The sequence below is a fragment of the Caretta caretta genome, chromosome 11 (genome assembly GCF_965140235.1).
Source record: "Caretta caretta isolate rCarCar2 chromosome 11, rCarCar1.hap1, whole genome shotgun sequence".
NCBI lineage: Eukaryota > Metazoa > Chordata > Testudines > Cheloniidae > Caretta > Caretta caretta.
Genome location: NC_134216.1, coordinates 63,068,029 through 63,091,131, shown reverse-complemented (window position 1 = coordinate 63,091,131; position 23,103 = coordinate 63,068,029). Strand labels below are relative to the sequence as shown.

Genomic DNA, 23,103 nt, shown 5'->3' with positions numbered 1-23,103 from the left:
TTGGTTTTGGTTGCTAGTTAGTCTAAATTTTGTTGTTAACTAGTTTATTTTATCTTGGTTGCTAGTTACTTTTTATTATACCAAATTAGGGTACAAAGCCTTAGCTGATATAAATCAATATTGCTCCAGTGCAGTCAGGAAGCCAATATATTACTAGTTTCTAGTGCACAGTCAAAAGAAAGGGAGCTTGCTACTGATATCATTGATTTACACCAGCTGATGATCTAGTCCCAGATCATTTACTTGTATTCTGGATACAAAGGCAAGTTGATACATGGAGCTAATCTAAAACTGGAATTTCTGGCCTGCAAGAAATATTGATATTTTGACACTAGCTTTTATCCCAATTCAGGACAAAAAAATCAAACTATCAAGCCACCTGAGCAACTGCAGTGCCTCATGTGAGTTGTAGTCCACTGTCCTTCCTCCAACTATCTTCCTTTCTCCCCTGCCCAGACTCTGTCTTCCATAATGCACTGGGATCTCTTCCTGTGGCTGAAACACTGCAGTACTTAATCAACTCCCATAAGGCTCTAGATGTCTCCAGGCTTTCTTTCCTCTCTTCTGGTCCTTATTCCCGCCTGCCCCTGACCCTACCTCCTGACGTCCTCATATGCTTTTCAGCCATTGTTTCACATTTTAAAGGTGAAGGTGTAAAGGTTGAAAAGTATGTTAACAAATGTAATTCCATGTAATGCTTTAGTTGCGGGAAAAACACTTAACTCTAAATTCAGCTGTGGGCAGATAAAAAGCCTTCCTGTTCCCCTTTAAAAACAAAATAGCTCATGCAGAAGAGCTGAGTAGCAATAAGAAATAGATATGGGAATATAGTGACCTAGCAAATTTTAAAAAGCCACAGCTTGTTGCTCTGTAAACCCAATATTTGATATACTTGCATCTTTACCCCTCAAGAAACTTTCAATATTGCTGACAAAGTGACCAAAGTAAGACCTCAACTGGACATCAGGAAGAGAGCAATACTTCTTTAACACTGAAAAATACTAATTTCTGCTGATTCATTTTTGTTTTAAAATGTGCTGAAATACTCACGGACAGCACAAGCTGCATATGCATTTTTTATGCAGTGCTTACAAAATTTTGCACATCACAGATTTAATAGGGTTTTTTTATACCACTATTCTTTTTCTTCAGATATCACCTTCTGTATCAGTACACACAGTGGCAAACACTGGCACTATAGGAGTCTTACTGTTTTAGAAGTATATACAGTGGCATGTTTATGTCAACATATTGACAATTTGGGGAGATATGTTAGAGATAGTGTGAGCAGTGAACAGAATGAGACAAAAACTGCATCTCTAATGAAAGCTGCTTTACACCTCTAGTCTTACCTACCAATGAAACAAAACATCAACTGTAAATAGGCTCCTATATTGTCATTTTCACATATAACTCAAACAATGTGATCCCTTGTATACCAGGAAAGTGACCTGCTACTGCCATGGCCCCCAATTCAGCAGGGGTTAAAAGGCTTGGTTGCTAATACAGATGAGACAAGACTGTTTACAACACGATCACAGAAAGCCTAAATAAATAAATAAAAATAATACGCATTTATACAGTACATTTTACCTAGATATTAAAAAAAAACCACCTTCACAATGGTGGTGAGCATTATTATCCCCGTTTTACAGATAGGAAAACTAAGGCACAGAGAGACCTGGACATATGGAGGTTGGAGCTAAAATGGGTCTAATTTGCTGTCCCTTCTGGATACAAGAACAACTTGAGACCTACTTCTGGATGAAGAAATATATAAGTGTCTCAGTTTAATGCAAATATACAGTCAGTCAATGGCAAAGGTAGGATACAACCAGATCTTTCAACAATTACTCTAGCCATTTACAACACACGCTTTGCTTCTCTACAAAAGAAAAGGGACACTAAACTTTCTAAACCACTACATGCCACAAGGGGCCACAGCAATGGTTCCCTCAACCCACCTAGCAATATTGTTAACCTATCCAACTATACTCTTAGCCCAGCAGAAGCAGCTGTCCTATCTCGGGGCCTCTCCTTCTGCCCCTGCACCCCCACGAACATGATACAGTTCTGTGGTGACCTAGAATCCTATTTTCGACGTCTCCAACTCAAGGAATATTTCCAACACACCTCTGAACAACATACTAATCCACAGAGACCTCCCTACCAACACTACAAAAAGAAGGATTCTAGGTGGACTCCTCCTGAAGGTCGAGACAGCAGACTGGATTTCTATATAGAGTGCTTCCGCCGATGTGCACGAGCTGAAATTGTGGAAAAGCAGCATCACTTGCCCCACAACCTCAGCCGTGCAGAACACAATGCCATCCACAGCCTCAGAAACAACTCTGACATCATAATCAAAAAGGCTGACAAAGGAGGTGCTGTTGTCATCATGAATAGGTCGGAATATGAATAAGAGGCTGCTTGGCAGCTCTCCCACACCACTTTCTACAAGCCATTACCCTCTGATCCCACTGAGAGCTACCAAAAGAGACTACAGCATTTGCTCAATCACCCTGAAAAAAGCACAAGATCAAATCCGCACAGACACACCCCTGGAACCCCGACCTGGGATATTCGATCTACTACCCAAGATCCATAAACCTGGAAATCCTGGGCGCCCCATCATCTCAGGCATTGGCACCCTGACAGCAGGATTGTCTGGCTATGTAGACTCCCTCCTCAGGCCCTACGCTACCAGCACTCCCATCTACCTTCGAGACACCACTGACTTCCTGAGGAAACTACAATCCATCAGTGATCTTCCTGATAACACCATCCTGGCCACTATGGATGTAGAAGCCCTCTACACCAACATTCCACACAAAGATGGACTACAAGCCGTCAAGAACACTATCCCCGATAATGTCACGGCTAACCTGGTGGCTGAACTTTTTGACTTTGTCCTTACCCATAACTATTTCACATTTGGGGACAATGTATACCTTCAAATCAGCGGCACTGCTATGGGTACCCGCATGGCCCCACAGTATGCCAACATTTTTATGGCTGACTTAGAACAACGCTTCCTCAGCTCTCGTCCCCTAATGCCCCTGCTCTACTTGCGCTATATTGATGACATCTTCATCATCTGGACCCATGGAAAAGAAGCCCTTGAGGAATTCCACCATGATTTCAACAATTTCCATCCCACCATCAACCTCAGCCTGGTCCAGTCCACACAAGAGATCAACTTCCTGGACACTACAGTGCTAATAAATGATGGTCACATAAACACCACCCTATACCGGAAACCTACTGACCGCTATTCCTACCTACATGCCTCCAGCTTTCACCCTGACCACACCACACAATCCATCGTCTACAGCCAAGCTCTGCAATACAACCGCATTTGCTCCAACCCCTCAGACAGAGACAAACACCTACAAGATCTCTATCAAGCATTCTTACAACTACAATACCCACCTGCAGAAGTGAAGAAACAGATTGATAGAGCCAGAAGAGTTCCCAGAAGTCACCTACTACAGGACAGACCTAACAAAGAAAATAACAGAACGCCACTAGCAGTCACCTTCAGCCCCCAACTAAAACCCCTCCAACGCATTATCAAGGCTCTACAACCTATCCTGAAGGATGACCCAACACTCTCACAAATCTTGGGAGACAGGCCAGTCCTTGCCTACAGACAGCCCCCCAACCTGAAGCAAATACTCACCAGCAACCACATACCACACAACAGAACCACTAACCCAGGAACCTATCCTTGCAACAAAGCCCGTTGCCAACTGTGCCCACATATCTATTCAGGGGACACTATCACAGGACCTAATATCATCAGCCACACTATCAGAGGCTCGTTCACCTGCACATCCACCAATGTGATATATGCCATCATGTGCCAGCAATGCCCCTCTGCCATGTACATTGGTCAAACTGGACAGTCTCTACGTAAAAGAATAAATGGACACAAATCAGATGTCAAGAATTATAACATTCATAAACCAGTCGGAGAACACTTCAATCTCTCTGGTCACACGATTACAGACAAGAAAGTTGCGATATTACAACAGAAAAACTTCCAATCCAGACTCCAGCAAGAGACTGCTGAATTGGAATTCATTTGCAAATTGGATACAATTAACTTAGGCTTGAATAGAGACTGGGAGTGGCTAAGTCATTATGCAAGGTAACCTATTTCCCCTTGTTTTTTCCTACCCCACCCCATTCCTCAGACTCTCTTGTTAAACCCTGGATTTGTGCTGGAAATGGCCCACCTTGATTATCATACACATTGTAAGGAGAGTGATCACTTTACATAAGCTATTACCAGCAGGAGAGTGGGGTGGGGGGGAGAAAACCTTTTGTAGTGATAATCACCCATTTTTTCATGGTTTGCGTGTATAAAACGTCTTCTATACTTTCCACAGTATGCATCCGATGAAGTGAGCTGTAGCTCACGAAAGCTTATGCTCAAATAAATTGGTTAGTCTCTAAGGTGCCACAAGTACTCCTTTTCTTTTTGCAAATACAGACTAACACGGCTGTTACTCTGAAATCTAGCACCCTATACACTGAACCACATGTCCTCCCTTAAATAGAGATGAGGTAGAACACTGTGTATCTCTCTGTTTGTAACAGTATTTAACTAAAATAGCAGCTAATGCATTCAGCATGTGGAAGGCAAGTTGAAGACAACCACTGTTGGCAACAGGTCATTGTCCTGCTATACATGGCACCTGGGTGGAATTTTTAAATCATATTTAAAGTGCAGTAAGCAGTTTTAAAATTCCTATTCAGAATCCAAACTCAAAAAATATCTCTACGATCTTTTGACACAATACAAAACTTTTCTGATACAAATTTGGGGCACAATGACATAGCAAAGTACAATGAAGAGACAGAAACAGTAATAGTCATTCATACCATTTGATTGCATGTTCTCTATAGTGAGACAAATGAAAATTTCTCTAAAATTGGTAGCGCTTTAAAACTACTGTCAATAATTGATACTTCATTAAACTTTAATTAGACAGATCATTTACTATATTTATTATACATTCATAATTCTATTTAGTTACTATTCAATTAATGCGTACTAAAAATATTTAGGTCCTTTGGAAAGTCTACATATTTTTCAAATATTGTTATTAATGATACAAAACTTCATAAATATTAGCTAATGTATGCATCAAACACATTGAGAAAGTATTAACATTATTGTGAGAATTGCCCTGACTTATAGGGGAATGCAGAGAAATAGCGGCATTTGGGCTAGAATTTCATTCCAGTTCCGTCCCGTTTGGAACACCTGAGCCTTGCAAAACAGATAAAATCCAGCCACAGCTGGCCAACTGAGAATTCCCTCAGAAAAGGGGAATTCACAGTTGGAGTAGAGCCAACTTTCCCCCCAACCTCAGTATAAATATTAAGGAAAGTAACAGGGCTGAGTAGAGAACATAGTGGGGAGCTCTGCTTCACTTTCTCCCCCATAGCAATACTCCGCTGGTGTCTGATCCCTTACGGTACATCTACACTGTAGATGGGAATATGCCTCCCAGCCAGGCTAAAAAGACATACACTAGCTCTGCTCCTTCTAGCACACTAAAAATATCAGTGTAGAACATTGCGGCATAGGTGACAGCATGGTCTAGCCACCAACTGGGGACCCTGGGGGTTGGCAGCCTTGTACTCAGGCAGCTAGCCCAAACCACAACATTCACACTGTTATTTGTTAATGGCACAAGCTACAGCAGAGCTAGTATGCATCTGTCTAACTAGGCTGGTCGGCACACTCCCAGGTGCAGTGTAGACATACCCTTAGGGATCTTAGGGCAGCCCTATTGCACAGATAGGGACAAAGCAGCTTGAGAATCACGGAGCCAATTACAACTTCCTCCTGATCATTTCTCTCCTGCACACAGTGTATCGGTGCAGGAAATAAATCTGGTTCTTTCCATATGTGTCATAATTTTTCGGCCACTTATGTACCAAGATGAAAAGCACCTTAATCTAAATGAAGAATAGTCTTAAACAACTGAATTCAGTAACTTACAAAAATCCTGGTAAACCACATAATTTAATATTAGTTAGTGCTACTTATATTTTAAGTCCTGTATCATCCCTTACTTTAAGTACATTTGTCTCAAGTTGGCCCTTTATGAAGATATATGGAACACTATTAACCTGGTTAAGGCTCAGAATATACATTCCTTAATTGAAAACTGCAACTGTTTATCAGTTACTGCTATTTATATCTGGCCTATCCAGGATTCCAGACAGACCAGAAGGAAATGTCCCTGTTCACAATCTAAAGCCAAATCTAAGGTTTAGCTAGTGTTGTAGATGAATAGAGTAAAGTACAGTGATATGAATCAGGCACCTGTGTAATAATCAAGAACTGCAATTTTAAGGGTAATTCCTAAAGAAAATGTAGCCTGACAACATGCATCTAGGACAGGAAGATCAAAGTGGCAACCAAAGATATAGGAAATTTCTTCCACTGCTGTTATGCAGCACATGGCTTGCCAGTTTTCTTTCTGATTGCCACCTTCTGCCCAACAGATGACTGCTTTTGAGTGGTGGACTGAATCTTGTACTGTATATAAAGCACTTAAGAATGAAAAGGATAACAACTGTAATGTATATGTACTGAGATACTTTTCATAATTCATATCCAAGAGGTTTTGGGGTCCTCAGCAAATATGTTTTGGTTCCTGAGCATAGGTGCCAATTCTGTGGGTGTTACAGCCCTGGAGCACCCATGGAAAAAAAAATAGTGGGTGCTCAGCATCCACCAGCAGCCATGTGGATCAACACCTCCTGCCCACCAGCGGACACACTGCTCAGCTCCTCCTCCTCCTCCCTCCCAGTGCCTCCCACAGATCAGCTGTTCAGCAGCATGCAGTAGGTGCTGTGGGGGAGGGCAAGGAGCAGGGGCAGGAAGAGGGGGAAAGGGAGCAGGAAGAGGCAGGGCAGGGGCGAGAAGAGGCGGGGGAGGGGCAGAGGGGGGTAAGAAAAGGCAGGGCAACGGTGGGGGCTTAGGGGAAGGGGTGGAGTGGTGGCAAGGCCTGGGGCAGAATGAGGGCTGCAAGGGTAGGGGGAAGGGGTGGAGTGGCAAAAGGGCCTGGGACAGAGCTGTGGCAGGAAGAGGCAGAGTGGGGACTTCGTGGAAGGGGTGGAGTGGGGCGGGGTTCTGGGCAGAGCAGGAGTCGAGCACCTCCCAGGAACACAGGAAGTCGGTGCCTATGTTCCTGAGAACCCAAACTAAATTTATATTTCTATTTTTCCTCTTTACATGCAAATATATTCCAGCGCTGATAAATAGGAACATATCCTTTCGTAAAGAAAGCTATATTTATAATACCTAGCTTCGGCAAGCTTTCCAACTTTCATAAATGTTTTAGTCTATTAATGCATTTTGGTGATGTGGGAGTTTCCCAAAGCTCACAGAATTCCACCTGCCCTACCCTACTGCTCTCTCCTTCAGAAATCGCTGTATTTATTTCCAAAGAGACAGCCACAAAGAGCAGGAAACAAAGAAACCCACAATCGTGCACTTACTTATTCAATGTGAGGTCAAGGATGAATTTGGAGCCAAAGGCCTCAATCTGGAAACTTGCCTGGGCCAGATGCACAGCCTGCAGACATGAAAAAAGAAGAATCTTTACTTTTCCTGTATGTTTAAAACAAGTCAAATCAGTCACCGAGTTTTGTATTTTTTATTATAGTAAATTGTACAGTACGAAATAACTTATTTAGGATTCCCATAGAAATGTCTGCATATTTTGTATGCCACTGTTTGGATCTGTATAGTGAAGGCATAACAAGTACCTACTACAGTGTATACACAGTATTCTAGTTGTAATCACCCCATAGAACTCACTTATTCTGAAAAAGTATGAATAATTATAATTAAGGTCATTGTGATGCAAGCATGTAAATACAAAATCATGGCAAAGCTCATATTATACAGTATGCAGGACTCCTTCAAAATAATTCCCTTTAAGATCCAAGGCTTTGCATTTGTGAATGTATCCATGCTAGTGGTTACTAGATCAACAGTTCTTGACACATTCATTCAATAGCTCGTCCCATATCTGGAGCTTTAAATTTCAGCTTTAACTTTAAATTAGAGCTAGCTGCCAAAAACAGAATGGCCTCAATTCTCTCATCTGAATTATCAAGTCAATTCTCAATATTGTTCTAAGCGAGACTAACAATATCTGCAGCATATTCATACATGAGCTGGAAAACTGGGGTCACAACAGACTATCCAAAATTTTGTTTAATAAAAGATCATCACAGATACTTGTCACCAGTGTTTCCTCTAATTTTTTACATCCATGTGTAGAATTAATTTTGTTATGTGCACCAACATGGAGGTGATGTGTGACAGGTGGGGACAGGGCCGAGGGGTTCGGAGTGTGGGAGGGGGCTCAGGACTGGGGCAGAGGGTTGAGATGTGTGGGGATGAGGGCTCAGGCTGGGGGTGCGGGCTCTGAGGTGGGTCTGGGGATGAGGGGTTCGGAGTGGGAGGGGGCTCAGGCCTGGGGCAAAGGGTTGGGGTACAGGGGGTGAGGGCTTTGGGGTGGGGCCAGGGATGAGGGGTTTGGAGCTGTGGGAGAGAGCTCAGAGCTAGGGCAGAGGGTTGGGTGCAGGGGAGGTGGGTTCTAGGGTGAGGCCAGGGATGAGGGATTTGGGGTGCAGGCTGCCCCGGGGCTGCAGTGGGGAGAGAGGACTCCCTCCAGCCCTTTCTTGCCGCAGCAGCTTGGGGCTGGGGGGAGAGGCGGCTCTCCCCGGCTGCGGCAGCTCTGGCGGGGCTGGGCTGGGCCAAGGGAGGGACTCCTCACCTGGCCGAGGCAGTTCCACACTGGGACTGGGCCACGGGAGGGGCTCCTCCCCTGGCTGAGGCAGGTCCATGCTGGGGCTGGGCCGAGGGAGCAGCTTCTCCCCCCAGGCCAAAGCAGGTACACTCTGGGGCTGGGCCGAGGGAGCGGCTCCTCTCCCCCAGCTGAGGCAGGTCTGCTCTGGGGTCAGCGGGGGTGGGGGGTGCGCCTCTTCCTGACATAGCCCTGAGCCCCTGCGTGGGGCTTAGCTTGTCACAGTTTCAGGGTAACTGCAACTGTATTCACCTTCCATGGTTTCTCGAGAGCACTCACTTAAAGATTTCCATCTCCCACCTGTCACTTTTCTCAGGCAGAGACTCACATCTCACTCATTCCTGACCAGAGGCTTTAAGGCTGCATAGCTTCCCGGATTTACAGTGTGATATGCCCAGCAAGCCAGACAGGCCCATGCCTACACTTTTCTTTCTCTCTGAAGGCTACGACCAGCATATTGTCCGAAGTTTTAAGTCGCCACACCACCTCTTCTAAGCCAGCACATTTTTTATAGTAAAAGTATTACAGAGAAAACATTAAAAACAATAAAAGAACCGATACCCTTAATCCGAATGTCTTTGCACTTCAAGGACCCTCTGTTTCTGCCCCACTTCCCACAACAGTGCTGCCTTTGTGTGCAGTTGAGCTGAGACAGCAATGCTTTGAGGAGCTTTTCAAGCACTGATATTTTAGGCTTTGTCTATACTACAAAATTAGGTCAACTTAATTAAGGTCAACCTACAACCACTGCAGTAATTCAATCGGCAGCTGGTGTCCACACTACCCTTCTTCTACCAGTGGAGCACGTTCCCACCACGAGCGCTTGCACCAACTGAAATGGGGCATTGTGGGGCACTGACAGCCATGCAGAGCTCACAGCTGAAGCCCCCGATCTGCCATGGGGTGAAAGGCAGCAGCCCAGCTGGGAGTGGGGAGCTGGGAGGAAGCAGGGCTCCCAGTGGACAGAGGGAAGCCCAGGCAGCAGCCCACTAGGAGCGAGTGGCTGGGAGCCCAGGGGGCAGCTGGGTTCTAGCTGGAGCCCCCCACCAACCCCAGGGTGACAGCCTGAGCTGTGAGCCAAGGTTCACAGCCAAGGTGTAAGGTTCACAGCAGGAAACTGCTGGAGCAGTGAAATTGACAAGAATTTTAGCCAACAGCCAATGTAAGTACAGTAACTCCTCACTTAACGTTGTATTTGTGTTTCCTGAAAAACTATAACTTTAAGTGAAACGGTGTTAAACGAATCCAATTTTCCCATAAGATTTAATGTAAATGCAGCGGATTAGGTTCCAATGAAATTTTTGGGGGGCAGACAAAAGGCATTATATACTGTACAGTACTGTACTGTGGTTGGGAGGTGCCCCTGGCTTACCCCACATAGGTACAGCCCACTGCAGGCAAGGACACTAGGAAGCACTTTGCGCAGCAGCAGCAGCAGCTTCCCCCCAGAACAGGCGCTGACTTTGCCAGAGGATGCTCCAGGCCCACCTCTTCCTGTCCCTGCTCCACTCCAGGCCCGCCTCTTCCCACCCCCACTCCACCTCCTTTCCGGGCATGCCGCATCCCCGTTCCTCCCCCTCCTGCCAAACAGCTGTTTGGCAGCGCTTAGGACTTTCTGGGAGGGAGGGGGAGGAGCGGAGTTGCGGCGCTTCCCCGCTCCTCCCCCTCCCTCCCAGAAAGTCCTAACATTTAGATACAATTACTAATAACTTAGGCTGCATTTGAAGAATGTATGTATTCTAATTCTGCTATGCACAAGATTTAAATTAATTTTGACTATGTGGAAAGTTTGATGAGCTTATGTTATTCCACCTTAAACATCATTCAGGATAAAGAATAGACTAACAATACTTTTCTTAAGTCCTAGTTTATAATGAATTTTAACTCAAACATTAATAAATTTACTTGTACATTTTCAAAAAAGCCATTCTGCACTCAAAGAATAAATGCTGTGAGTTGAGAAAGATATACTGTATTTTTCATACAATCCAGAGAGCCAAAATAAAACTCAACCATAACCATGGATTTGTGATTGGTGCCTCTATAATTATATACATGCACGTGCGTACACAAATGCACAATTATTCTTTATTGCTTGTGTTACGGTAAATAGTTAAAGCCTAACCAAGATTTATATACAGATATTGACAGCTTCAGCTCCAGAGAGATTTTATGATCCTGTCAAAAGCAAAATCCTAGCTCGATCTTAACTATGGAGCCATCATAATGAACAACCCTGGGATGAAATAAACATATTACTTTTATGTGTTATTCTAATCTCATCACTCACATGTGGCAGCAACGAGTCAGTGAGTAGGTCACCCTAATTAGTGAAGACTAAAATAGAATTTCACCCTGGCAACTGATTTATATTATTTATAACAAGTTAGCATAAAGTGTTTTATTACTTTGTGTTTCAGCCATTATGATTTTATGTAATGTGTCTCATTCATGGGAGAGGGAATATTTCTGAAGAATGTTACACACTATTGATATTGTTCTCTTTTAAAGAATTGCATTAATCCCTATATTGTGGGACATTCCAGTGTTTTATAGTGCTAAAGTGTGATTTGAAATTCATTTCCTCTTATACAAACAAGTCAGACAGCATAGGTCAAAATAAGAAATGATATTCCTGGAATGTGTATAACACTTTGTTTATATGCACACCCTTTAGACATCTTCTTTTCTATGTATTCCTTTTCCTTTTCTATACATAAGAAAAATTACATGTATTGCTTGTGCAGTCTGTGTACATGCACACACTTGATACACATATGGGATATATGTGACTTCATGTGTTTGTATGTGAAACTTATATTCTTGTTGTTTCCATCTAGTTATATATAGTTTAACAGATCAGATATAAAAGGAAACCGTTTGCTTCCTCAGCACAAGTGCTTGTTATGATGACAAAGGCTACTCTATAGCTGCAAAGCTGCAATATTACACTAAGCTTTCCTGCAGCAAAGTGCTACCAATCAAATGCAGTGGAGCTAACTCAAGAAGGAAGGGTCAGATTCTCTTTTCCATTTTTGCTGCCACCAAAATAAAATTATATGAAGAGAAGAGTCCTCCCCCATTGCTCTGGCAGGAAAGAATACCATTAATCATCATGATAGAGATTCACTGCATCAGGAGTGGTTCTGGGAATAGTGTTGTAGTCTCTTGTATGCAGCAGAATCTCCAAGCTTCTCTCTCCTCCCTCTATGTGCCCTAAATTCACAGACTAAAATAAGTAAATAAATTATTATAAACCTCAGATTTACTGAAGTCTAAGCCTGAGCCCCCACCGCCCAGGGCTGAATCCAAAGCCTGAGCTCCCACTACCCCAGGCTGAATTATTGGAATTTTCAAGAAGTCACAGAGGTCTCATAAAAATCACAGATTTTTAGCCATAATTATTATATAAAAACAATATTAAGGTTTCAATGAAATTCAGTTAACTCACTGAAAAAAAGCAGTATGAGTTTTTTCAGTGTCCTGAGGGGGAAAAAAAACAGTATGAGTTAAGGACATTTTGAGAGTGTAAACTCTGATAACCTGACTTTTGCTGGTTCGTGCCACACCTCTGTCCTAGCCATTCTTTTACTTATTTACTGTGCTCTCCATCATAGTATTTTAGGATTATTTAACTGTAATTCAGTTGCATGAATTTCATAGAATTTTTGTAATTTTAATTTTTAAAAAGCTAATAAAAGTTTAAAATCTGTATTACTTCCTTTATAGGCCAATATATTAAGTAACCAAGTTTATTCATCTGATAGTACCAGGCATTTTTAAAAGAATAGATTTTTTGCATAAGTATACACATTATTTAACTGGTCAATATTAACAGTTTCTTTAGATCTGCTACTGTGTATCAGTTAGATATGAATTTCAACACTGTAAGTTTGCTGCTTTTAGAAATTCAGATTTTTAGTAACAGTCCTTGACAAATACATAAGAGGCAGATGTTGCATTTCTTATTTTGGCAAATCTCCTGAGTTTGCTATTGTAAAAAGTCCGTCTCTTGATCAAAGTGGATTTTTTAAAATTAAGAGATCTAATGATTCAGAAGTATATCCATTCATCTGTAAAGGATACCTGGCTTTTTGTACATTTGTACTACTGCTATGTATGTGCTAAAATCATTATGCTTAGATGGAAAAAAAGATGTGTATGCATGTATCTAAGAGAGATAATTAGGCTTTTTTAAAAATTAGCTTTAGTTTATAAACTGAAACTGTTTTTGAGCTATATAATCTTTAAAATTTAAAATGGACAAACTGGATTTTTTAGTTGATACGGGAAATAGTTCTTCCATGCTGAGAATTTGACTGGAAACTTTCAATTGGAGAATATTTTCCTGGCTATATTGGAGAAATACCTTATAGTGTGACTCTACAAAGAAAAGTGACTAAAATTTGCTCCATAGATTTACTCCCTGAGTGTATTCAGTTTCATTTCTGCCAACTTTAGTAACTAAGGTCCTTGATGCTTCAAAGACTTATGAACATGTTTAACTTTGTGCACTGTGAGTAGCTCCATTGACTTCAGTTTAACTCCCATTGATTTTAACTCTCATTAAAACCAGTGGAAGTTAGTGTAACCAAGGAAATAATTCAGCTCTAAAATACGCTTCTAGTGTTCACCTGATGCAATTTAAGCTCATTGCTTCTTGTCCTATCCTCTGAGATTAAGGAGAACAATTTTTTCCCCTCCTCCTTGTAACAACCTTTTATGTACTTGAAAACTGTTATGTCCCCACTTAGTCTTCTCTCGTCAAGACTAAACAAACCCAGTTTTTTCAATCTTCCCTCAAAGGTCATGTTTTCTAGACCTTTAATCATTTTTGTTGCTCTTCTCTGGAACTTCTCCAATTTGTCCACATCATTCCTGAAATGTGGCACCCAGAATTGAACAATACTCCAGTTGAAGCCTAATCAGCATGGAATAGAGTGGAAGAATTAGTTCTCGTGCCTTGCTTACAACACTCCTGCTAATACGCCCCAGAATGATGTTTTCTTTTTTGGTAATAGTGTTATACTGTTGACTCATATTTAGCTTGTGGTCCACTATGACCCCCTAGGCAGTCATTTCCCGTTTTGTATGTGTGCAGCTGATTGTTCCTTCCTAAGTGGAGTACTTCACATTTGTCCTTATTGAATTTCATCCCATTTACTTCAAATGATTTCTCCACTTTGTCCAGATCATTTTGAATTTTAACCCTATCCTCCAAAGCACTTGCAACCCCTCCCAGCTTGGTATCATTTGCAAACTTTATAAGTGTACTCTCTATGTCATTATCTAAACCACTGATGAATATATTGAACAGAACTGGATCCAGAACTGATCCCTTTAGGACCCCACTCAACATGCCCGTCCAGCTTGACTGTGAACCACTTAACTACTCTCAGGGAAAGGCTTTCCAACCAGTTATGTACTCACCTTCTAGTAGCTCCATCAAAATTGTATTTCCCTGGTTTGTTTATGTTGCCTTCAGTGGATTTGCACAGATGTAAACTGATTGGAACTTAGCAAACAGCTCTGATGTTGAACAAGGCAAAAGAATCCAACTCTCTCACCCACAGTTGTGTTGGCTTTGCCAGGCTAACAGGAATGAAAACTTATTTTTGACACTAGAGTCAATAGATAGGACTCTGAACACACTCTGATGGCAGACTGCATAAAAATCTGTGATTACAGCAAAGGGTCAAACAGTAGTCAAAATTTGGCTTGCAGAATCTTCATGACAGTGGTGAAGTATACATCAGAAAGAACTCAGCCTTTTTCATGGATGTCAGGCTTGCAGACCCCACCGGGCATCTTAGTGAGATATAATAAATGGAACCCCATGATGCCATGAAGAACAGCTGCTTGAAACTGAAGCCAAGCAAGAACTGATGCTGGGGGGCAGTGGAAAGTATTTTCGATCATTTGCAACCATGATACAACCTCCTTGGTTGAAGGTAAGCCCACACAATTGGTCAATGAAGTGCACAGTTTAGGAGGACTCTTGGATTCCTTGATGACACTAAGCTCTCACACAGCAGATCCACAAATATCACATTCTATCATCTCCAGTTAGTTAAGAGACTCCATCCCACCTTGGTGGACGATGACCTGGCCTCAGTTATTCACACCTTTGTCACCTCTTGGTCAGACTGCAACAATATGATGGAAATAGCTGGGCTTGAAGCTTTGCTTACAAAACTCCAACTAGCACAGAAAATTGCAGCACATCTCCTCCGCAACACAGGCTATCTAAACTACTGTGAGCACATTAAACCTGTCCTCTGCTCTCTACATTGCCTTCCATAGGATTTTGAATCAAGGTCAAGGTCTTGGTCTTTATCCTTAAAACACTCCATGGTCTGGATCCAAGATATCTAAAAGACTACCTAAAATTATGGGTTGAAGGCTAATCAACAACAACCCTCCTCTGGCACAATGGAACTTTCTACAATAAGGATAAAGCTCCTTTGGTACAGAATAGAACTTTCTTCGGGCCTCGTCCCAGGCTGTGGAATAAATTCCCCTAGGAACTAAAGACTATCACAAACTGACCACCTTCTGTTCCACATGAAAAGTGCACTTCTTTGACCTTGTCATCTCTAACGTAAATACATAGAAACATGTAAATTTAAAAAACAAACAAACAAACAAAAACCCACTACCAAAAGTAGATACTCCAAGACATGCGCTTCTCTCCTTCGGGAGATGATGAGAGAGTAAACACCATGTGACAGATGTTAGTCGCATTGCTTAAATCAGTGCTGGAAGTCACTCCAATAACATGGCAAAGTTGGTGGTATAAGAACATATATGGAGTAGAATTTTTGCAGTCACTTTTCAGAGAACCACACTTATTTTTAAAAAAGAATTTATGTAAATACATATATGGCATACTATCAACAGCATGTTCAATACCTGTTTAGTAGTTCAGTTATACATTTATTAGCGTATCTCATTTAAAAACCCTCTTTATCATTATTTTAAATCAATGGATTAAAAGAAAAAAGGTTTTCTGTCCCTTCTCCTCCCTGCCATTTGTAGATTTATGATATTAACAGGTTTTCAGCCATTCTGAAAAGCTCTCTGCTTGATCCTTCATTGAACTGGACAAATCCCCAACATATCTTCCTTCTTTGGGGTGCCTTATGAAAAGTTGTCTTTTTGTCTCTTATTTTTTGTGAAGCCTGATTTTTCTAAAGTACTGTAGCTATAGGTTTTATTTTGTTCTTAACCATAATTCACTATATTTAATAATGATTATGGAACTCTTAATCCCTTTGTTTGAAAAGCTATTCAACTTCAGTGTATGTACAATATTAAATAATATTCCAACAGTACTGGCCACAAATCTTAACAATTAGGAAAATTTCAGCAACCTTAAAAGGTAATTATTATCTTCAGAAAGGAAGTGGTACTTATTTAAAGCTGTGATGTAACACAGCTTCACTGCAATTAGGTGATTCACCTGGGTTACCACAATAATAAAACAAAACAGTGCATTTTTACAAGTACTAAAAAGATACCTCAAAAAGAGTGCTATATCGGAAAGTACCTTCTCTACCAGTAATAGTCATAGGATGTCCTGTATATCTTTAGTATCTAGAAAGCTGTTGCAAAATAAATTTATTTCTCACTAACCCAAAAATATTTAACAGCCATCTTCCAATCATATTTTTCACTTCATAGATCATTAATTTTTATGTGTTAATTAGTTTTTAGAATGCTCCAACAGCCTAAAGAACTCTTATTTCACCAGAGTTCTCATTATGGTGGTTAATCCTGACTCGCTGAATATTGGTGAAGATGTTCACCTACAAAACACTCCACCCCACTCCTTTTCTCTATTGCCATCTGTCTTCCATCCTTCTGTACCCTAACTACAAACAGGTATAATATTGTAAAGGGCTAAGAAAATTAAAGAATTATTCAAATAAGAAAGTCATTTCACAATAAAGACATTATCCCATACTATAACTCAGATAACTGGAAATTGGGTGATTCAAAATTTTTGAACCAGTCATAATTTCAGACTCATCACTAAACAGTGAAATTCACTGCAAAAATAACTGGTGGATGCCACACACACCTTAAATCAACAGCAATACATATTCTTTAATATATTCATAAGAAAAATATCATAGTTATGAGATTAAACTATTACCATTAATCTCCCTGTGCCTCAGTTCCTTATCTGTAAAATGGGGATAATAATACTTTCTTTTTCCTGCCCTTTGTCTTATCTGCTCAGATTGTACACTCTTTGAGGAAGGGGGGGGGTGTGTGGCTGCGTGTGCGTGTGTCATACAGCAAAACGTAGCCCTGATCTCAGTTGAGGCCAATAGGATTCCTGTAATAACCTAAACAAGATGACTTTTAGGTAAAAAGATCATCTCTCCTGCAACAGGAACAATGCCAATTCTCCTTTCTCCCAATTCCACAGACCCAGAATGTCGCGAATACTGCTCTGACACAGTTCTGCATTGGAGGGACAAACTACAGAGAAAATCCTTGGGGAAATGCATAACCATTTCAGGCCTGGAGCTGTCCCCATTTAAATTCCCCTTAAACAGCTATTTCAGCCATACTATACTGAATCAAGTTGATCTGTAACAAATGATATATAAATAGCCTATTGTTATTGCTCTTCCCTTCACCTCCATGTCTCTTTATTTGTCCTTAAATTGCAAGACCCTCTGAGCCCATCATTTTTCAGTGTTTGGAAAGTTGGAAAGCTTCTAGCAAATAGTGTTTAGTTATCTGGGTAATGCCCAACATCTGTTACTACAGTTCATTGAATGTAGCAGTGGAGTGGCCATGCAGCCACTTGCTCCACACCCCATTTAAAGGTGGAAAGGAGTCCTCTTTTCCGCCCCCCAGCCCAACCTCTTAGGGTATGTGTACACTGTAGTTGGGAACATGCATCCCAGCTTGGGTTGACAGACACACTAGCTCTGCTATATTTAGCATGTTAGCTTGAGAAGCGTAGCTGGGGGAAGCATGGGACCCAGCTTGGGCTAGTTGCCCAGGTATGCACCCAGGGAATCCAGGCAGGTTTGTACTTCGGTGGCTAGCTCAAGCTGCCACCCGTGCCATCCCTGACTACAGTGCTACTTTTAGGTCAGGTTTAAACTACAGAGTTTTGTCAACAAACGTTATACGACTTTAATTAAACTACTGTTGCATGTCACACTGTGCTGTGTGTGCTGGCAGAGTGCATCCATACTAGCAGCTCTTTCATCAACACGGAGAGCAGTGCACTGTGGGTAGCTATTCCACTGTGCAACTGACTCCAGGGTGCTTTGGGAAGGATTTGCAATGCCTCATGGGACAGGTACAGCATCACATGATGCAGGTTTCTCAATCCCATCGTTCCATAGGCATCCTATTAGATCGCCAGCCACTTTTCAGCTAGGGTTTCCAGCCCTCCCAGAATCAGAATCAATCTCCCAGTGGCTGCTGAAACCAACCCAGGAGGTTTTAATAGTCCACTTAAAGTCCAGTCAGCGGCACAGCAGGATTAAGGCAGGCTCCCTACCTGCCCTGGCTCCACATGGTTCCCGGAAGCGACTGGCACGTCCCTCTGGCTCCTGGGCGCCAACCCCTCACCCCCTCCCACAGCCAAACTCCCTCCCAGATCCCGCACCCCAACCCTCCTCCTGCAGCCCTGAACCCCCTCCCAAACCCCAAACCCCTCCCACAGCCCTGAGCCCCCTCCCACAACCAGACTCCCTCCCAGAGCCCGTACCGCAACCTCCTCCTGCACCCCATTCTCCTACCCCAGGCTCAGCCTGGAGCCCCCTCTCATACTCCGAACCCTCTCGACCCCACCCTCCAGCCCAGAGCCAGCATCCCCTCCTGCACCCCAACCCCCTGCCCCAGCCTGGTGAAAGTGATGGAGGGAGGGGAGATGGAGTGGGTGGCGGTGTGGCCTCAGAGAAGGGGCAGGGCAAGAGCGTGGCCTTGGTACAGGGAAGGGGCGGGGCAAGGGTGTTTGGGTTTGTGCGATTAGGTAGTTGGCAACCCTATTTTCAACTGAAGTGGAGGGGGGGAGAGGGGAAATGTGTGACAGGGAGCATGCGTGTGTGCGGGGGAGAGACAGAGTGTGCATTGGGGGAGTGTGTATGAGAGAGAGAGAGAGAGAATGTGTGTTGGGGGACACTGAATATGTTGGCATGCTGTCTCTTTAAGTTCAGACAGCAACTGGATGCAACCAGTCCTGAGACAGGGGAGGGGAACACCCTCAGCATCAGCCCCTGCGTCCCTCCAGCTCTGCACAGCGCACCAGTCACACATAAACTATCACACATACCTGCCCCTGTGTTCCTAGTGTCCGAGAGAACAGGACTCCATGTTAATGATTTGATCTTCGCTGACGGAGCGACACGCTCAGCTGTCAGAACTTCCCAGAGCTTTGAAAGGAAAGGGGCACATGCCTGTGCAGGGATGCAGGACTGCCGAGTTCAAAACGGTGAGCAGAGCAGTCACAGCGGGCATTGTGAGATACTGGGGGAGGCCAGTTATAGTGACATAACGAAGAGCAATGTCTACACTGGAGCTTTGTTGCTTTAACTTTGCCGCAAAAAGCTTTATGCCTCGTCACGATGGTTTCATTGTGTCAGCAAAACAGGAGAGTTTTGCCAGCAAAAGTAGCTTTGTGGTGTGTAACCTTCTACTGTTTTGTCAGCAAAAGCTGCCTTTTGCCAACAAAACTGTGTAGGGTAGACAAGGCCTTATTAAGCAGAGTGCCTATTAAGCAAGCAGAGTTTGCAAGTATCTGTCTACACAAACTGAGAAGCCGCTTCCAGATGCGCTGTAGATCTCTGCTCACAGCTTATTTACTCAGACTATGGATGGAGATGAAGGCGGGGGTATTTGGCCTTCTGATGTAGAATACGTTACATATTCCTAATTCACAACTCTGCACAGGATCTTTTGTTCTTCTACTCATCAACAGGATGTGAAACTGCCACTAAAATATCAAAAGCACAGTGGTACTAAAAAGCCCTTCACAAGAGTCACTAAACTAAGTGATATCAAACATTGTGTCCAGTTTGACACAGGAAAAACTGAAGCTTTTGGTTCAAAAAAATATCACCTCAACAAGAGTACAAAAGTTGCAGATTTTAAACAATTTAGCAGTGCTCTGCAAATGTTCAAATCAATTTTGGCTAATTATTTCTACACTGTGCTTTATAATTCCAATGCATAGTATACTACAAAATAAAACTTAAAACTTCATTAAATTAAACTTCAACCAAATAAGCTAATTTGTTGAACATCTTGCCAAAATGTGCTTTTATGAAGGACATAAGGGAATTAAACCCTGTCCTTAGAAGTGTTATTTATCCAACTACAATAAGTATGTTTTCTAATCTGACACTACACAGGTCAAATGGCATTTCAGAATAAAATCCTCCCTTACTTTAAAAGTATCTTGATTATAATCTGAAAATATCTGTTAAATGGCAGTTAAAATAATTTATAATTAACAAACACACTATTTATTGAGAAACAATGTAAGTGGTAAAAGACCTCAAAGCAATGTTAGTGCACTAGTGAAATCTACTGAAACCTTCTAATTAAATTATCTATGGTTGAACTGGAATTTGTAGGCCCAAGCAGGGGAATCATCTCAAATGAGTGGGATTAAGACACCAGCACAAGCATAATACACTTCTCAACTGAGTGCAAAATGAATCAGCATCTCTCTACCAAGAAATCAGGTCAATGCACCAATTTATTTCTCTGCTAATTCACACAACACTCAAGAGATTTATACTGTTAACATATGAAGAGATCCTTCCTAGATACACATGTCCACAGAAAGTGGAGAAAAAAAACAAAAAACACAGAGCAGGTTTATTTTATAAATTAGCACTGAAACCATATGCTAATATAAGCACAAACAGCTAAGTATTAACTTATATGTATAGCTGTTTTCTTGTTGTTGTAGCCATGTTACCAGGATATGAGAGACAAGGTGGGTAAGATAATATCTTTTACTGGACCAACTTCTGTCAACCAGCACTTGTTGGCCACTATAGAAGGAGTAAAGTTTTTCTTAGTTTCCTTTATAGTGCTGGTGTAAGTTTTTATCAACTCCATGTGCTGTGGGCAATCGATACCATTTCTTGCACCACCTCCACTCTGGTCTCTGACTTTGTATGTATGTTCATCAACTAGTATTCTAAATTTACTATATACTAATTGGTATCTCCAGATGGAGCTAATATTCACAAGGGTCCTTTAAGTATTAAGTTGACATATAATCTTTCCCCATTCTTAACAATTAATGCATTTCATAACTAAACAGTGTACACAATATTGCTGTCACAGCCAGATCAAGCACGCATGTGTACAACATACAGGCTGTCAATGAAGGAACAACCCTAATTATCTGCTTCAGTTACAAGTTGGAAAATCACTTATTAGCAGACCACGTTGTCATTTTGATGAATGTTGGCTCCACAGAGCAAAGAAAGCAGACACTTTGATCTTACCCAGGCACATGTCCTGCTTACTCTTTATATTACTCCACGGTACTTTAAAAAAAATGCAGACAACTAGGCAAGTGTTACTATTTCCATGTAGTATAACTTGATTTGGGAGCATTTTCAGAACCCCAATTCACGGAGGAGGAAAGGGTACCCGATATACTATGGCAAAACACCCCTTAGTTCTTTAAGGTAGATCACAGAAGTCGTTCAGAGTCTCAGTAAGAGAGTAAAGGCTGCAGTGATAATGGAGAAACATATAAAGCTTAAAAAATAGTCCACTTGTGAGGCATATAGGAAGCTCTCACACAAATGTCATCAGCTTTTGCAGAATCTAAGCTCTTCATTTTAAAAAATATTAAATTTCTAGCTCTTATGTTTGAAAAAAATGTGCAAGTGTGAATTAAGGACAGTTGCTTTCTTCCTTGTTCTACACAGCTCCAATGCCTCTTCTGCTGCTGAGTCTTGTCAGTTTTCACTGTAAATATGCAAAACCCTGTGTGTGGGCAGTAGTGACAGTGACAAGAATCAGGCCCGTTTTACTCTGCTGTAGCACAGGAAGGCTGAAAGCAGCAGGAGCGGGCACTAAGCTATTCACTGGAGAGGAGGACCCAAGAATAAAAACTGGGAAGAGGAACTGATTAACAGAAACACAACATCACCTCTGCTTCAGCCAGAACACTGAGATGTACGTTCCGCTAGGGGGTCAGGAAAAATGTTTCTTCTCCCTTCCAGAAAGGAGAGAGAGGGGTTAGGGAAAAAAAGATCAAATATCTATTAGCCAAAAAAATGGAGCATTTTCAACTGGTCATTTCTCCTGAACTTTGTCATATTATATATATATATATATACACACATATACACACACATATATATATATAAAGGTGCCTGTCTGGGGTTTTTAAGTGCAATCCCCCACCTACATCAACGAACAAATAGACTGCGGAGTGAATACCATAGCTACAAAGGGTTGCACCCAACCGAAGATGCCCCTGTTTTCTTCTGTACTGAATACCTTGATCAGTCTCAACCATGTAGGAACTGAAGGTAAAGATGCATCCCATGACAACAGCTAAAGTCCCATAGCTTTCCTCAGCACTGTTTTATCAAGACTGTCTCTCCTGGTTTAAGCTTGGGTAAACTTTAGGCTGCACTCAGGATATGTCTATACTGGCAGAGTTACAGTGCCACTCAGATAGCACTGAATGGAAACCACTGTTGTGTGTTCACACTGTCAGCTGCCTGTGCAACAGCATGTTCACACTTGCGGCACTTGCAGCGGTATTCGGAGCGGTGCACTCTGGGCAGCTAGCCCACCGAGCACCTCTTCCGCTGCTAAGAGTTGAAGGAATGCAGAGGGGGTTGCGGGGCATGCTGGGTCCTGTCCCAATGACCCATGATGCACTGCTTCATATCCCAATAATCCCTGTTCTTCTGTCTGCATTTGGCATCACCTTTCAACGGTTTGTGTACTGCGCACTCTGCCTCTTCAGTCTGCAGGAATGGATCCCACACTCTTGCCCAATATGCTGCTCGTTCTCACTAACACTTCACAAGTGGCAGTAAAGTTATTCCTTAAACTACAAAGGCAAGAGGAGTTGACACTGATCTCACTACGCATAGTAGCTATGACACGAGATTGCTTGTGGCATTCACGGAGGTGCTGACCACAGTGGAAAGCCGCTTTCGGGCTCAGGAAAAAAGTATTGAGTGGTGGGATCACATCGTCTATCCATATCTGAGGACGAGCAGTGTTTGCAGAATTT

At 42.2% G+C, this 23,103-nt stretch overlaps 1 protein-coding gene across 10 annotated transcripts in view; it reads right to left on the bottom strand.

Moving 5' to 3' along the window:
- ADAM23 (ADAM metallopeptidase domain 23) overlaps positions 1 to 23,103 on the bottom strand; it is a 181,748-nt gene that overhangs the window by 144,877 nt on the left and 13,768 nt on the right. For all 10 annotated transcript variants that reach the window (XR_012664448.1, XR_012664449.1, XR_012664450.1 and 7 more), the window contains exon 3: positions 7,528 to 7,604. Coding sequence is in view for 7 of the 10 variants with exons in the window: in XM_075118099.1 (XP_074974200.1) it covers positions 7,528 to 7,604 (77 nt within the window). In the remaining 3 variants the exon portion in view is untranslated. The remainder of the gene's footprint in view (positions 1 to 7,527; positions 7,605 to 23,103) is intronic.